Below are 18561 nucleotides of genomic sequence, written 5' to 3'. Positions count from 1 at the left end.
GAAGAGGTGTGTTTTTATAAGTTTTATTGGGATGCTTTCAAAATATTTGTGCCCTCCACACTAAAATGTCATGCATTAATGACACAAGCATTGAATAGTGGAGTTCAGAAATGGCAAAAATATTTCTGTGGCATAGTACTAACCTTATATGAATGATTCACGTAAATTAATAAAGCTCTACCACATGCTGAAGAGTTGAAAGTTTTTCATGTGCCAACTCAGTTGGATATTGCACATTGTTTGTGTAGGCATGAAGCTGGGACCAGAAGCCTTCAGGTTTGATGGTGGAGTTGAGGCAATTGCTACTAGACAGAATGAAAAATACTACATCTTACGGCCTGAAGTTATCGAAACCTACATGTATATGTGGAGATTCACTCATGATCCAAAGTACCGGCAGTGGGGCTGGGAAGCTGTAGAGGTAATATATTTGTTTGTTTCTTTAAAGTCTTAAATTTGAATAATGTGTTTTATTTTCACTCAAAATAAGCTTGCCTAGTAAAAATTAATGATTCTTCTGCCTCGTGTGAATTTTATAATTACCCAGTTCCTTAAATAATTCCTCATTAACAGTGTCCTTATACATTGCTTCTAACTCCTTGATTTTAGTTCCTTAGTGCCCTCCCATCTTGTGCATTAGCTGGAAATACTGATAAATACTCAGCTTATGAGTCTTAAACATATGGGAGGAAAATATTAATCCTTGTGACCCACATGTCGGGGGTAAATAACAAAATAATCCGCTGGGTGCCCAGATTCAAAACATCGAGCTTTGCACACTCTGTAGCAGAAGAGAGCCCCCAATAGCAGAGTTTAAACACACAAAAGTCTAGCAGCAATATCAATAGGAATATAGGTTGGTAGACCCTTTTACAGTGTTCCTCTTTTTCTACCACTCTTGCAATGAACTGACTACACACTGGTAAGTACGTTTAAAATACTTTATTTACAAAATGTTCCAGAGGTTCCAAAGATTCATGCATTTGTCCAAGCAGCAGCAAGGAGAACACTGGCAGAACACTCTTGGGTAGAAAATACAGAAAGCATCAAACACATGCTCTAAGCTTGGCGCTTGCTTAGACAAATCTTCTTGACTAGTTACATGGCACAGAGAGAGGGAACAGGAAGAGAAGGCTTCACTTCCTCCCACATCAGAGAAGTGTGACCTGAGTCTAGGAACAAACTTCTCTGTTCTTAACCCCTTCATGTACTAACCAGCACTCATGCATAGTTATGTTTGACTGCAGTTTCCCACAAAATATCCCAGACAGTTCTCCACAAATCTTCTATTTCCTTTTGTTTGAAAAATAACTATTAATTCTTTTTTAGTATCTGTCAGTACCTCACCCTGTTTTAACATGAATATATTCAGTGTCCAATTCCTTGGATTTATTGGCTGCCAGTCATGTCAAAAGTGATCCCAAAGCAATATATAGTAATTACATGGCAAATACCACAGCCAAATATAAACTTCAATGCAACTGTAATCATAAATATCAAAACATGAACACCAGACAAATATTGAAATGGTAAAACCATAATAGTAACAGCAGCTGCAATCACTCACTGGTGCACTTCTCAGTAGGGCCCCATCAGCAGATTCCAGGATAACTTCAAGTATTTAGGTCCCAAGTCATACTGTGCCCAGTATCTTTCAGTATCTTCAACTTCCATCAGAATGGTTGGTGAGCTGGGAAACACATCAGTACAATAGGAGCTTTGTCTATGTGTGGAATAAAGAGGGCAGTTTTTCTACTCTGCATGTCCTTCGAGTTCAGGAACTCTGTCCCTTTGAAAAAACTACAGTGTAGGGAATTTGAGGACTCCATTTTGAAGTTGTGTGTTAAATGGCTCGAAATCAATGAGACTTTAAATAGTAATCATTAACTGGTCTTATTGGCTTCAGTTGGGCAGTTGTTTTACATTTGTTGTGATGCTGATGTTTAATTGTGCTATTTTATATCGTTTAAATTTTTAACTTTGTGCTATTAGGTGCCCTGAAGATGTTTTACATTAAAGCGCAGGGCGTAAGTTATAAAATATCAAACTCCTCTTTTCCTTTCTTTAAATTCAGGCATTGGAAAAATACTGCAGAGTAGATGGCGGCTATTCTGGTGTTAGGGATGTTTACAGCAACCGTCAAACCCATGATGATGTGCAGCAGAGTTTCTTCCTTTCAGAAACCCTCAAGTAAGCAATTGAAACCCTTCAGTTTAAAAGTTGAAGAGCTAAGAGTCATTAATCTTTGTATGGGCTGGCGTACAGGGCAACGGAACAAAAAAGGGGTATGGGAATATGGGGAGTCAGAACCAGGAGAAGCAAGCAGGTTATCGCTAGTGGTCTTTCAAAGACAAGATGGTCTGTTTACTGAAGTACCATAGTATTTTAACAGATGGGAGTGTTGCACATAATCTTGGTGTGTGCTGGAGAAAATTAGTTCTGCTTTTTTTGGCAAAGAATTGCGTGGAAATGCTGTTCAGGGCCAGAATAGAAGCAGGGGGCTTCAGGGGGTACTGCTGATGTCTTCAGCAAGCATGTCAGTTCAGACAAGCACAATGAAATGTAACTGTGACCAGGAACGCCAGGGCTGTGATCAGGCAGATTGGTTCCAAGTAAGGGTGAGACTGCAGTCATTTGGTTCTGTGCCTCTGAAAACTGACATGTGGGTAGTGTCGGACCTAGGACTTAGGAGAACCATGGTCAAATTCCCACTCAACCATGAGCATTGAACCCATCCCTGTTTCTCCACTTACCCCCCCAGTGTTTTATGAGAATAGACTGGAGGAGAGAACCATTTATGCTGCTATAAGATCAGTGAAAGAAAGTCAAGATATAAACAAATACTGGCAGAGCAGGTGGGCTAGAAAATCCTGTGATTCAATTCATATCAAATAGAAATTTGCTTAGTTACCTTGAATTCTCCATTTTCTGACCCAACTCTACTTTCTGTAACATGGGAATAATAAGTATTATTAGTGAGAATTTATGAAGTGATTTGAACTCTGGCTATGTGCTATACAGTGGTACCTCGGGCTCAGTACTTAATTCATTCCGGAGGTCTGTTCTTAACCTGAAGCACCACTTTAGCTAATGGGGCCTCCTGCTGCCGTGCCGCCAGAGCACGATTTCTGTTCTTATCCAGTATACCTGAAGGAGCGTCTCCACCCCCATCATTCTGCCCGGACGCTGAGGTCCAGCGCCGAGGGCCTTCTGGCGGTTCCCTCATTGCGAGAAGCAAAGCTACAGGGAACCAGGCAGAGGGCCTTCTCGGTAGTGGCGCCCGCCCTGTGGAACGCCCTTCCAGCTGATGTCAAAGCGATAAACAACTACCTGACATTCAGAAGACATCTTAAGGCAGCCCTGTTCAGGGAAGTTTTTAACGTGTGATATTTTACTGTATTTTTGGTTTTTATGGAAGCCGCCCAGAGTGGCTGGGGAGGCCCAGCCAGATGGGCGGGGTATAAATAATAAATTATTATTATTATTATTATTATCCTGAAGCAAAGTTCTTAACCTGAAGCACTATTTTTGGGTTAGCGGAGTCTGTAACCTGAAGCGTATGTAACCTGAAGTGTATGTAACTCAAGGTACCACTGTATAAGCTTTACTATCTGTGGAGCCTGACAGAGAGCAGTTGCCCAGGCAGATGGAGGGGCTGATGGAAAGAGAAGCTTGGCAAACTTTAGTTACATGCAGTTGTTTCAGTTGCTTTTCTCCAGAAGTCTGAACTTCTCAAGGAAATGTTAAGGAAGTAAAGGTGCTTCCAAATCAGGTAGGCGAGACCATTTCAAAAGTCTCTTGAAGCAAACTTGAACACCTAAGCATTAATTCTTAAATACTATCTGAAATGTAGTTCTGTGCAGCAAAATAATCTAGTTTTCATAGTTGAGCCTGGTTTGATTTATGAAGGAGTTATTCCTTTCTGTGTCACAGAGCAAATTGAGCAGTGGATTTGGCAAGCTACCCACCTAAACGGAATAGTTAACACTGGCTGGACAAATACTTTATTACAAATACTGTGTTTCCAATAGATAATTTGTGAAGGGACAGAAGAGGGCTGCGTGCTCTCGAAGGGGAGGCTCTGGAGCAACTGAGTATCATCTGGCATCTGTGTGAAAACTATGGAAACTATATGGGCCTTTGGTCTGATCCATCAGGGCTGATCTTCTGTATATCATCCCTTCCAGAGGCAACAGGGGCTTTCTAAGCACCATTTAAGCTTCTGGAGCATCTGTATATTGGAGATCAAAACAGTCCCATAGCTGCATTTCCATGTTTCCTTAGAGGAAATCTCTTCACTCCCCATGTGTCATTTTGAGTGCTAAACTGCTTTGCGCTCACACAAAAATGTGAGCTTAGAAAGGGAACTAAAATTTAGATGCAGTCAGGTGTTATTCTAGCTATTCCTTTATATTTTGTTTTATTTATTAGATTTATATCCCACCTTTTGTCTAAGGAGCTCAGGTGGCAGACATGGTTTTTCCTTGCCCCATTTTATCCTCGCAACAACCCAGTGAGGTAGTTTAGGCACAGAGACTGGCCTAAAGTCCACATAATAAGCTTGAACCCTGTTCTCCCAGGTCCTAGTCCAACACTAACCACTATGCCACATTTAAGATATATTGCACTTTTATTGATCTAGGTGTTTTGAGAGATACAAATGATTCCATTATTATTCCTATGTGAGCCTTCCAGTTTTGTAGTTTATTAAATATCCTTTTCTTTTTGCCAGGTATCTATATTTATTATTTTCTGAAGATGATCTTCTACCGTTTGAACATTGGGTCTTTAACACTGAGGCACACCCTCTACCAGTTCTGAAAAAAGAAGAGGAGGAAAAAAGAAAAAGCCAATAAAATAATGCTGAATTCTGTTTGGGGCACACAACGTAGTAATTAAAATTCCATCATTTTTTAGTTTTGAACCAATTTTTTGCAGTCTGGTGTCTACCCGTACAATATTTAACAAGGGACCTAAAGTAATTAATTATAATTAAACGTATTTATCTTTTGACAGGAATTGTAACTTGTCATCTCTAGATTTTGTTAGGCTGCAGTATGCATCTGGCCAAATAGAATACAGAGGTCAGCATGTTACTTGTTTTCCATTTTGTTTTTGACTGCAAAATCCTTTCCTCCTCTGTGAGGAGATGTCTGCTTTAAGCTGTAATACTTTGCTGTGTTGCAAAAAGCCATAAAGAATTAAGTATGAAGAGCTTTTTCTTTTTTAATATATGTTAATGTGGTTTGTCTATTACTAGAGACAAATCTGACTGTGACAGCCTCTTCTTATGCGGGTCTATCATTAATTGGTAATTTGAATACTTTAGAAGGTGTTCTGTTCATAAGAATAGTTTCATCTCATCTGTGTGCACTATTATGTTAAACTGTGGCTTTTCTTGATAGGCAAAGTCCAGATGTTGAAACCCTTATCTAATAACAATTTTAGAACATAACTGCAAATCAACTTAAGTAAATTTAGGGCCCTTTTTTTTCTTTTCCTGTATTTGGTTTCACAAGAAGCCACAACACCCAAGAGCATAGTAGCTGCCATCTGAACTTACCCTTATCTACAACAATTTGAGACTGCAATTCTCAAAACCTTCTGTAAAAGCTGAAACTGCAAAGTTTCACCATGATTTGCATTTGAAGGCACAACCTGGTTTCTCCTGAAACTTGTAATTTCTTATGAGAAACGGGTTGATCTGTGAAATCCTTTGTGTTAAGCCTTAGCCCACTTAGAGACTAGGACTGGCTAGTGTTGCAAGTATGTTGATTGCCATTTCAGACATTCCACTGTGTGACACTTGGTAGATACCAGGAACAATGCTGTGGAAGTAGGAAGAGAAGGTGCTATGCTATAGAAATCCACATTTCAGCTTTCATTCACATTTGAGAGATTGAAACAAACCACTACTACTTTAAATGCTTTGCTTTAAAAAAGATTCTACTCTGTACTCATATTAATCAGTGTTAATCAAAGTGACAGAAATGGAATGTTGGTTGAGACAGCCCAATTTTTTTCAATAACTGTGGTTAGTAGTCTAATCAGAGGATGAAACAGCACCGCTTTTTCCAGTTTACCAGTTGGGATGCCTTTCTGAGCAGAATAGCCTTTAATTAGTGATTAATATAGTAAAGCTACTTGGCCACATAGGTGCCTGTGATTTAACAGGTCAACACTGTTATTCTAATCTATTGCAAACCTTTTTATGCTAAGAAATATGAGAACCACAGATTTGATTCAACACAGGTAACTCTTTGGTAGCTGAACGACTTTTTGGAATGGTGCATAAAATGAGTGATCCACAGATTTAAAAAACCTGGTGATAATCTGCATCAGTTTCTGTGCTGATGAACAGCTTTACACAATTCTAACTTTCAATATAATAGATTTACCCAGGGCTATGCCACAGCATTTGTGAAGGCCATAGGAATGAAATCTCTTATATTTCGATCTGGTAGAATAGTGAGAGAACACAAGCAATAATTCCCCCCAAATTTATGTATGATTCCTCTTTCTGTGCCTCTCCATGCTACATTCATTCCCTACTCACCCATCCCAATTTTTTAAAAAAAATATTCTAAGATCAGGCATGGCAGCTGAAGAATCAGAGGAAACCATGCGAGTTGCTGGCACACATGAATCTCTGGTTATTACAAATGAGTGGGCTAGCAAATTTTCCTATACTAAAACTTGATTATTATTCAAGACTAATGTTCAAGTAATTGGATATGGTGTTGGTGTATGGATTTTTAAGCCATCACAAGAACCACTATAATAAAGTATAATAATGAAAATACAAGCATTTTTTTTCTCTTTATTTAACTAGAATCGGTGTCACATTTCTGATTCTGGACTTCTGCTAACATCTTTACAGTCCAGAAAATCAGTTAGACAAATTAAAAGAAGCCTTTCATATGCTGTGCTCTTCTGCTATGTGTCTGTGTGCTTACTTCTTTACTCATTTATGTGAAACATTAATTCAGATGTTATTCACGTTAAACATTTTTATTTGAAAATAGTTGGATAGCCTGATGTATAGAAAATCAATACTGTGGTAAATCTAAACATTCCTTTACTATCTGTTATGAGAAACTTCATATTTTATCCTCTTTCCCCCCCTTCTTTTGAAGGAATGAAGGGGAAAGGAGCTTCTGGTTTATTTCTAGCTCACAGGCTGTAATGCATTTTTCAAACTACAAAGAACATCCTATTGTATCACCCAAAGCACTATTGTGTGTATATTCAAAGTCTAAATGTAGAATGGAATTAAATTCTCTAATTTTTTAAGCAAATAGTGGTGGCTTCTGCCATATAAAGAAAATATATGCAACACACAAGCAAGAAGACAGGATCAAAATATACTCAGCCATACAGGTGTTCTCATCTGGTAACTTGGAATGCTGTAAGTCTGCTGATGTTGACTGGCAGACCTCTGTTTTTAAGGTTAATTGGTTCTTCAAAACCTAAAATGGAAAAGCAAATGCAAGACACCAATTAAATGTAGGGCTGCAGAGTCACCAAATTTTTGAAAGTTGCTAACTGTATAAGTTTTTTTTTTAATTTTTAATGATATTTTTAAATGATTTCCCAAGCTTAAGTTACAGCTTCAATGGAAGAACCCCTCTTACTTTCTGTGGAAGCTAGTGTCAATGGGCGAAATCCATCTTTTGAGCAAATTCTCCCACAGAGGCATCGTAGTAGAATTATCCCATTTGAGATCCGATATGAGGAATAAATGTTAGAACCAAAAGCAGAGGGCATCTTCTAAGACTGAGCCAATAAAAATGGCAGTGATCTTGGATTACCTAGTATGGTTTTCAGTTTTCTAATATAGTATTCCATTTCTGCCTTCTGACTGAAGTCCTGCCAGCCTCCATTTTAAACAGGCTGTCTTGTAGAATTACCACGCCCTTTTTTGTGCCAATCGATTGCTTCTCTTCACGTATAAATCTGGAACATTTTGTTTAAAAAATGTTCTGTAGAGATATAATCTGCTATGTATAGCTAAGACAAATTGTCCTGATTTTCAAAGGCCACAATCCAGATAGTATTTTCTGTTCAGTTTAATAGGCTTTTAAACATTCCAAGAGACGGCATCATTGAACTTAAGTAGCCCTTTGTAACTTGCTCTTCTGGGCTTTCAGCAGATGCTCATACATAGAAGTATTGTCTGGTTAAGCAAAGCTCAGTAAACCCTATAGCCCTCAAACTGTATAATGCCATATGTAGTGAATTGTTAAAAATAATATTCAGTCCAACCCCATATTCTAGGCAGGATACACCACACCTTAAGCATCCTGTTTCTCAGAAATGTCCTGATAGAAGCCTTTAAAGGGAATCCTTTTTCCAACACTCTCTAACAGTAGTATTTTGTCAGTGGATCAGGTCCAGTTGACATCTTTTATTGCCTAATGCAGGCATAGGCAAACTCGGCCCTCCAGATGTTTTGGGAGTACAACTCCCATCATCCCTGACCACTGGTCCTGTTAGCAAGGGATGGTGGGAGTTGTAGTCCCAAAACATCTGGAGGGCCAAGTCTCCCTATGCCTGGCCTAATGCATAGATTTCTCCCCTATTTGTTGCCAATCTTCCAGTGTGGACCTCATCAAAACCAACTGGTGCCATTTTGGGGGAACCTGGCCAAATGTGTGAAATGGTTACTGTGCTTCTGTGAAACTTTTTTGTCAGTCACTATAAAGAGTTGAAATAGAAATTTATAAATGCAGCAGGAATTGTACTGGATATTTCTTATTTTCCTCTTGCAGGCAATTTAGTGATTATTTCACCAGGTTTATTTTCCCTAATGTATTTGACACAAGTGTTTTGATCAGTTACATATTTCTCTTTATGGGAAGTTGTGATTATGGTAGTTTTTTGTTCATTGGTCTTATTATTTGAAAGAGCACAATGTTTCTATAACATACAGTAATCAGGTTGTATGTACAAGCTGCACTATAATGTACCTTTTTTGTAAAGTGATGTAAGTAGACAAGAAGATTGTATCTCCCTGTAGAACTGCAAAGTGTAAGAGAAACATGTTTTTATATCTTCAAAGCAGTAATTTATGTTAACACAAAACACCAAAGTATAAAACTTCAGAGTGATCACCATTTAAAAAGTTGTAGCTACAGTCCTGAAATTATTTACAGTGGTGTAAATAGCTTCAGAATTAACTTTTAGTATTTCCTAGAAATTGTCACACAATCAAGCTGGAAATAACACTGTGTTTACATTCAGTAGGAGTAACTATGGGTGACTGAGCTAATGCTGACCACTGTATATGTAATTTAAGGCAATTTTTAATTTTTTTAAAGTGTCTCTTCCTGTTTCAACAGTGTCTAAATTTACATTGCTCTTCAGCATATCACACTGCAGTTGTTTAAATATATATTAAATCCTGAGAAATGCAAATTTAAAGTCCATGTTTGTTTATATGACAGCTCTATGATACCCAGTGACACCTTGTTGATTCAGTAAACTTGTGTGGTCATATTGTGTATTTTTTTAATTATTATGTCTGCATATCCCACTTAGTTTTCTTCCACCTTTATAGAAATCTCTGAAGTTATAAGAGAACAAAATGCTTACTTTTTAAGAACTATATTTGTAAAACAAAACAAAAAAATCTATTGTGAATAAAGTCTTTTAATACAGCCTCTTATTTTGGTTGATTTTTTTCCATTCACTGAAGTGCCGAAAGAGTTAAATTTCCTGTAAAGAGGAAAAGTTATGCTGGATAGCTGTATGGGAAGTAATGAACCAAAACTGGTTCTGTAGATTTATTTCTACTACAGTAAGGTAAAGGTAAAGGGACCCCTGACCGTTAGGTCCAGTCGCGGACGACTCTGGGGTTCCGGCGCTCATCTCGCTTTATTGGCTGAGGGAGCCGGCATACAGCTTCTGGGTCATGTGGCCAGCGTGACTAAGCCGCTTCTGGCGAACCAGAGCAGCGCAAGGAAACACCGTTTACCTTTCCGCTGGAGTGGTACCTATTTATCTACTTGCCCTTTTGACGTGCTTTCGAACTAGGTTGGCAGGAGCAGTACTTACCAACTAAACCAGAAGTAGCTAAACTGCAGCCTGCAAGCTATATCCAGTCCTTGCCCAAGTGATTTTTGGTGCCCCATAAAGCCACTCCCCCAATAATGTGCTAATATCTATGTGTGTGTAATCTACTGCCCTGCTATTTTTTTCCCTTAAGGAATAGGCACCACTGCTGTCAATTAGTCTCTGTCAGTCTAGTATACCGGTGGAGGGGCAACGTTGCTTCTTTTCTGTGGACTCTCCTTCCTTGCTTTTTAAGCAGAGGTTGGATGGCCATCTGTCATGGATGCTTTAGTTGAAATTCCTGCATTGCAGGCGGTTGGACTATATGGCCCTTGGCAGCCCTTTCTACTCTACAATTCTGTTCAACCCCTTCTCCCCAAGGCACAGCACCATTCTTACAAGATTTGGTGACATGATTGGAAGGTCCTAAGCTTAGGAAATGGGAAGAAGCAATATGACATTATTCGTACTAGAATCATAGGGAACAAAGAGCTGCTGTTGAGCAGTTAGCTCAATCGGCCTCTAGTGGAGTAGTCTCAGTTCAGGTCATCCCAACGTTCATGTGAGCTTGGAAGTCTTGATGAACATGACAGTGCCTTCTCATTTAATAATTTCGCAAAAATTCCTACAACAGGATTCCTACAACAGCCATCCTACCTTTCAGGCATAAGAAACCAATGAGCTAAGGATATGATTTTTAACAAACCTTGCATTTGTGACTTCTGGACCAAAGGTAAGATCAATAAATCCCCTGAAATCCTTTGAAATATTCTGTAGTGTGTCATTGAGCAGCACGTGTACAAAAGAAGCTCCTTATGTGATTCTTTCAGTTCAACCCAAGCATTCTAGTTAGTTGGGAGATCTCCCAGTGAGTTACATATAAATCAGTGGGTCTACTCTAAGTATGGCTAACTGAATCAAATGGGATCAAGAAAGGGCTTATCTATCACCAACTTCCTCACCAGATCAAGATGGGCTGAGTCACAAGACTTAATGGATACATTTGTTTAACCAACAGGTACTGCCACCTCCCTCGTGTAAAGGTCAGATTTGCATCAGAGATGGGGAATCAGTTGCCCTCCAAACGTTGTTGGGCTACAACTCTCACCATCCAGGACAATTGGTAGGGCTGGCTGGAGCTGATGATACAAAACACTTTCAAATTCAGATGTGGGCCAAATGGACCTTAAAGTTGCAAACTACACTTTCTGCTACTGCTTAAAGAAAATACTTTGCATAATAGTGAGGAACAGTGGTTGGAGAGATCAGGTAGTCTCTCTTGTGAGAGACGCCAGCACACCACTGCCCTGCTCTTGAAAAGGCTGCTTAGTTGATCCTACAGGAATGATGTAGAAAGCAAAGACAGAGCAATGCCAGTGTTTGGGGAGCAGGCTTCCTGCTTTCCTTAGAGTTCTGTGTTCTGTCTCCCAGGGGGAAGAAGCAGAATAAAGTATAACCAAAAAGTATGTGCAAATGTGCCCATGCCATTTGATTCTGGTTGCAGAATTGGGGGGGGGCATGCACACATTATATATGGTACTTCAAATGGCTCCCAAAACTTCCAGTGTGAAGCCTGGGGCAGAAGAGGCTACAACTATTCCTCTTAAGCAAGTTGAAATGACACCCCCACCAAAAAACTCACAACCGAATAAAATTTGCTTTGTGGCATGGGCGTAGCCGGGGGGGCAGGGGAGCAGCTCTCCCCCCACCCCAGATCAAGTAAAACAATAGAAATGCTTAACTAACTGGCTAATCACATTGGGTATGCCCGCTCCAACCAAGTCCTGCCCCCCCCCCAGCAAAAATCCTGGCTACGCCCATGTTTTGTGTTGTTGTTGTTGTTTAGTCGTTTAGTCGTGTCCGACTCTTCGTGACCCCATGGACCAGAGCACGCCAGGCACCTCTGTCCTCCACTACCTCCCGCAGTTTGGTCAGACTCATGTTTGTGGCTTCGAGAACACTATCCAACCATCTCATCCTCTGTCGCCCCCTTCTCCTTGTGCCCTCCATCTTTCCCAGCATCAGTGTCTTCTCCAGGGAGTCTTCTCTTCTCATGAGGTGGCCAAAGTACTGGAGCCTCAGCTTCACGATCTGTCCTTCCAGTGAGCACTCAGGGCTGATTTCATTAAGAATGGATGCGTTTGATCTTCTTGCAGTCCATGGGACTCTCAAGAGTCTTCTCCAGCACCATAATTCAAAAGCATCAATTCTTCGGCGATCAGCCTTCTTTATGGTCCAGCTCTCACTTCCATACATCACTACTGGGAAAACCATGGCTTTAACTATACGGACCTTTGTTGGCAAGGTGACGTCCCTACTTCTCAAGATGCTGTCTAGGCCTGTCATTGCCCTTCTCCCAAGAAGCAGGCGTCTTTTAATTTCGTGGCTGCTGTCACCATCTGCAGTGATCATGGAGCCCAAGAAAGTAAAATCTCTCACTGCCTCCATTTCTTCCCCTTCTATTTGCCAGGAGGTGATGGGACCAGTGGCCATGATCTTCGTTTTTTTGATGTTGAGCCTCAGACCATATTTTGCGCTCTCCTCTTTCACCCTCATTAAAAGGTTCTTTAATTCCTCCTCACTTTCTGCCATCAAGGTTGTGTCATCTGCATATCTGAGGTTGTTGATATTTCTTCCGGCAATCTTAATTCCAGCTTGGGATTCATCCAGCCCAGCCTTTCGCATGATGTATTCTGCGTATAAATTAAATAAGCAGGGAGACAAAATACAGCCTTGTCGTACGCCTTTCCCAATTTTGAACCAATCAGTTGTTCCATATCCAGTTCTAACTGTAGCTTCTTGTCCCACATAGAGATTTCTCAGGAGACAGATGAGGTGATCAGGCACTCCCATTTCTTTAAGAACTTGCCATAGTTTGCTGTGGTCGACACAGTCAAAGGCTTTTGCATAGTCAATGAAGCAGAAGTAGATGTCTTTCTGGAACTCTCTAGCTTTCTCCATAATCCAGCGCATGTTTGCAATTTGGTCTCTGGTTCCTCTGCCTCTTCTAAATCCAGCTTGCACTTCTGGGAGTTCTCGATCCACATACTGTTTGAGCCTTCCTTGTAGAATTTTAAGCATAACCTTGCTAGCGTGTGAAATGAGTGCAATTGTGCGGTAGTTGGAGCATTCTTTGGCACTGCCCTTCTTTGGGATTGGGATGTAGACTGATCTTCTCCAATCTTCTGGCCACTGCTGAGTTTTCCAAATTTGCTGGCATATTGAGTGTAGCACCTTAACAGCATCATCTTTTAAAATTTTAAATAGTTCAGCTGGAATACCATCACTTCCACTGGCCTTGTTATTTGCAGTGCTTTCTAAGGCCCATTTGACTTCACTTTCCAGGATGTCTGGCTCAAGGTCAGCAACCACACTACCTGGGGTGTACGAGACATCCATATCTTTCTGGTATAATTCCTCTGTGTATTCTTGCCACCTCTTCTTGATGTCTTCTGCTTCTGTTAGGTCCTTACCACTTTTGTCCTTTATTATGGTAATCTTTGTACGAAATGTTCCTTTCATATCTCCAATTTTCTTGAACAGATCTCTGGTTCTTCCTATTCTGTTGTTTTCCTCTATTTGTTTGCATTGCTCGTTTAAGAAGGCCTTCTTGTCTCTCCTTGCTATTCTTTGGAAATCTGCATTCAATTTCCTGTATCTTTCACTATCTCCCTCGCATTTTGCTTGCCTTCTCTCCTCCGCTATTTGTAAGGCCTCGTTGGACAGCCACTTTGCTTTCTTGCATTTCCTTTTCATTGGGATGGTTTTCGTTGCTGCCTCCTGTACAATGTTACGAGCCTCCATCCATAGTTCTTCAGGCACTCTGTCCACCAAATCTAAATCCTTAAACCTGTTCGTCACTTCCACTGTGTATTCATAAGGGATTTGACTTAGATTGTATCTTACCGGCCCAGTGGTTTTTCCTACTTTCTTCAGTTTAATCTTGAATTTTGCTATAAGAAGCTGATGATCTGAGCCACAGTCAGCTCCAGGTCTTGTTTTTGCTGACTGTATAGAGCTTCTCCATCTTTGGCTGCAGAGAATATAATCAATCTGATTTCGATACTGCCCATCTGGTGATGTCCATGTGTAGAGTCGTCTCTTGTGTTGTTGGAAAAGCGTGTTTGTGATGACCAGCTTGTTCTCTTGACAGAACTCTATTAGCCTTTGCCCTGCTTCGTTTTGATCTCCAAGGCCAAACTTGCCAGTTGTTCCTTTTATCTCTTGATTCCCTACTTTAGCATTCCAATCCCCTATAATGAGAAGAACATCCTTCTTTGGTGTCACTTCTATAAGGTCTTGTAAGTCTTCATAGAATTGGTCTATTTCAGTTTCTTCAGCACCAGTGGTTGGTGCATAAACTTGGATTACTGTGATGTTAAAAGGTCTGCCTTGGATTCGTATCGAGATCATTCTATCATTTTTGAGATTGCATCCCAGTACAGCTTTCGCCACTCTTTTGTTGACTATGAGGGCCACTCCATTTCTTTTACGGGTTTCTTGCCCACAGTAGTAGATGTGATGGTCATCCGAACTGAATTCGCCCATTCCCGTCCATTTTAGTTCACTGATGCCCAGGATGTCAATATTTATTCTTGCCATCTCATTTTTGACCACCTCCAACTTACCCAGGTTCATGGTTCTTACATTCCAGGTTCCTATGCAATATTTTTCTTTACAGCATTGGACTTTCCTTTCGCTTCCAGGCATATCCGCAACTGAGCGTCCTTTCGGCTTTGGCCCAGCCGCTTCATCAGCTCTGGATCTACTTGTACTTGCCCTCCGCTCTTCCCCAGTAGCATGTTGGACGCCTTCCGACCTGAGGGGCTCATCTTCCAGCGTCATAACTTTTATATGCCTGTTGTCTTTGTCCATGGAGTTTTCTTGGCAAGGATACTGGAGTGGCTTGCCGGTTCCTCCTCCAGGTGGATCACGTTTGGTCAAAACTCTCCACTATGACCTGTTCATCTTGTGTGCCCTGCTCGGCGTAGTTCATAGCTTCTCTGAGTTCTTCAAGCCCCTTCACCACGGCAAGGCAGTGATCCATGTTTTGTGGGGGTCAGTATTGTTTCTGCCGTTCATGCTTGCCTGGAAAGATAGGCTCCAAATTTAAAAGCAAACACACTACAAAATCTCATCACTGTTTGTTGATTGCTCCTTTATATCAGTCTCAATAGATGTTTAGGGCTGTTGTGAAATGACAAGAATTGTTTTGAAAGAGCTTGACTTGCCTTGAAATGAGTTTAGAATTGTATTAGAGGTCAACTGAAGTCACAGCCTTGTGTTAGATTTAAGCCTTGCGTGAAAAGACCCTTAAGCTACACACACATACACCCCTAGAAGGAAACTGAGCACAGTCAACAATGACCTCTGAACTACCTTGCATAGGACTGAACTATGAAACTGGTAACATTTTTTCCCTTGTTAGTATTTTCATTGTTATGTTTCCTCCAGCTCTGATTCCCAAGTTGCCAAACCTGTGATACACAGTGAGCAAAGAATTCTTCTTAAGACTCTGACTAATACCAAATTTATCTAGATTCACGTATTATTTTTTACTCTCGGATCTGAAAACACAGGGTACCTTAAGAATCTCATGATTGTGTGACAAAGTTACCAGCAACTTGCATTCTCTTGTGCAAAGGTGTTCCACTAGTGCAAAATATTTCACCAAAAAGCAAGTATACTGCTGAGTGACTTTAAGTTAGCACTATGTAGAATACATCCCACTCCCTTGTGCATTGTGGATTTTTAAGGGAAGGTCACTGTAACTTTAAATAGTTGTCTTAGAAGGTACTGGCCAGCACACTAGTGAGCTACAACACGGGAAAGGCAAAACTCTGAAAAACCCAAGGGTGGAAATAACCTAGATGCATACCGCAAAGTACACAATGACATGCCTTTTGAACATAAGACATCCAATGCAGAAGGTATAAACAACTTGTGCAAATGAGATTGTTCAACAGCTGCAAGGATGTTTCACAATACAGTGGTACCTCGGGTTACATACGCTTCAGGTTACAGACTCTGTTAACCCAGAAATAGTACTTTGGGTTAAGAACTTTGCTTCAGGATGAGAACAGAAATCGTGCAGCTGCGATGCAGCGGCAGCGGGAGGCCCCATTAGCTAAAGTGGTGCTTCAGGTTAAGAACAGTTTCAGGTTAAGAACGGACCTCCAGAACGAATTAAGTACTTAACCTGAGGTACCACTGTATTATGATGATTTCTGCACCTCTCTCCAATGGGCCCATTTCAGGAGTTCTCAGTGAGCAGAACCAGGGTGATCTCCACTATTAAGCTCAATACTCTGTTGGTTTCTCAAATGTTAGCACAGTGAAGAGACACTGAGACTCACCCCCAAGCTACATCCAGACAAATGTTGCATGAAATAACCAACAAAGAAAAGAGAACAGAAAGTGAGAAGTAATGAATTAACATTTCAAAAACCAAACAGAACCTGGGTCTGCACATTTTACAGATCCAACAATGAAGGGAGATGAAAGAGACCTTCTCACTCCTCAAAAGCTAAATTCAGGGGAGCAAATGAAAGACTCGGTATGTAAGTTTCAGTCACAGCAAGGGCAATAACGCTGCAGCTATTTAAAAACCTTGCTCACTGGAAGGAGCAGGGAAGGTGAAAAATTCATTAAAAACAGTTCAATGCCTCTATTTAGCCTGTGTATCAAAAAAGACCTGTTCCAAATACAGAGTGCCACATCCATCCCACTAAACATACAAGAATGGAGCTTCTCAGAAGCAAACAGTGAGATTATGGGAAACCTGAAGCACCTCAGCTTTTCTGGATTCCAGATCTCATCATCCCTGAGCTTTGTTGTTGTTAATTTATTTATTACCTGCCCTTCACCGACTTTCATTCTGACCTACCTCACAGGGCTGTCGTGAGAATAAAAGGGGCAGAGGAGGACCTTTGAATTTGTTAGCTGCTCTGAGAGCGCTTGTGCTGAAGGATGGGATGAAAAATGTTTAAATAAAGCAAGTAATTGCTCTGAACACTCTTGGACACTTTAGGAATCCTAATAATGATTATTATTATTATGATTTTCCAAGCTGTAGCACACTCCTGGCACCTCCCGCAGTTTCTTAATCCTTGGACAGCTGTTATGGATTTCCTATTTTTTACACACACACTCAGAGAGAGAGAGAGAGAGAGAGAGAGAGAGAGAGAGAGAGAAGTTTTCTTACTATTTTCATGGAGCAATTTCAAAATAAAATAAAAAGCTTGAGCTCTCCCTGGGGAAGAAAAACTTGGTGGACTTTGATTTTTACACTTTCCCAGCCAAAAAGGAATTAAAGAAATTATTAAAGATGCCGTCCCTTTCAGCTGTTGACTAGAAAGGCTGAGTTTAATCAAGAATCTGGAGCAGCCCAGAGATGCTGTTAGTATTTCAAAAGAACATCGCTCAGGGGAGCCACATGGGAATCAGAGGACAGCTACAGGGCTCTCTCCTACCAGCTGGTCTGCAGAGCTGCTTTTATTTCTCAGGGTTTGGAATCAAGGAAGGTGTCACGGGGACAGATGCTGAAAGGACAGGAGAGAAGGCTGGGGCTCCATAAGAATAATGGAATTAATTTAAAAATGCAAATTGAACAAATAGAGGAACAGATGTGAAGGGAGGCAGAGCTCCTCGTTGGGTTATATCCCCCAACATTCTCACATTCACGTTCAGTTGCAAATGCCACTTTATTTATATGGCTAAAATGTTATTAATCGAGCAATAAAATACTGCAGGCGCTTTTAAAACATGCACATTTATTTGCACAGTGAGAATATTTGTGTAACTTAGGAGGGCGTCACTTTAAGTCCCCTCCCCTGGAAGTACAGTATGATCTTAAGAAGTCATGCTTCATATTCAGCAATGTAGTGGTAACCTCTGAAGGGCAGAATCTTTTCTAAGACTGTACAGTGGTACCTCGGGTTACATACACTTCAGGTTACAGACTCTGCTAACCCGGAAATAGTGCTTCAGGTTAACAGTTTCAAGTTAAGAACGGACCTCCGGAACGAATTAAGTACTTAACCTGAGGTACCACTGTATTGCAAAAATAAGGTTTTGAATACTGCAGACACCCTGGTTTCAATACCAAACCAATTCCCCACCCCTTATACCCACAACCCTTTTGCTTACTATCCAATCTGGATGAACTCAAATGCTTATTCACTATTTTGTGACGTTCTGGTTGGTCATAATAAAAGAATTATGGCACTATCCTAAGGTAGCAGTTTAATCCTTAGCCATGCATGTGAATGTAACCTCCCTCTTCCTCAACTTACCTTTTTTTGGTGAAAGGCTCTTTGAGAAAAGCTTACTTATTTGGCCTTCAGATGATTGGCAAATAGTGCCCAAAGGACGACATCATTGGCCCTGCTGTGAAATAAGTGGTTTGGCCCCTGCTCCGGAACAAAACAGTTCATATTTCTATAAAATAAAACCATATAGGAGAGAAGAAAGCCATGGCTGGTGCCCATGGGACTGATGGGACAGAAA

General features: G+C 40.6%; 1 protein-coding gene across 1 annotated transcript in view; it reads left to right on the top strand.

Annotated features, from left to right (window-relative positions):
• Positions 1-5214, top strand: part of MAN1A1 (mannosidase alpha class 1A member 1) — a 47370-nt gene extending 42156 nt beyond the window's left edge. Inside the window, exons 10-12 of the mRNA XM_053381794.1 lie at positions 249-421; positions 2075-2190; positions 4733-5214. Of these exons, the coding sequence (XP_053237769.1) occupies positions 249-421; positions 2075-2190; positions 4733-4856 (413 nt within the window). The 3' untranslated portion in view covers positions 4857-5214. The remainder of the gene's footprint in view (positions 1-248; positions 422-2074; positions 2191-4732) is intronic.
• The last annotated feature ends 13347 nt before the right edge of the window (positions 5215-18561 follow it).

This window comes from Podarcis raffonei, chromosome 3 (genome assembly GCF_027172205.1).
Source record: "Podarcis raffonei isolate rPodRaf1 chromosome 3, rPodRaf1.pri, whole genome shotgun sequence".
NCBI lineage: Eukaryota > Metazoa > Chordata > Lepidosauria > Squamata > Lacertidae > Podarcis > Podarcis raffonei.
This window is presented reverse-complemented; position numbering and strand designations above follow the sequence as displayed.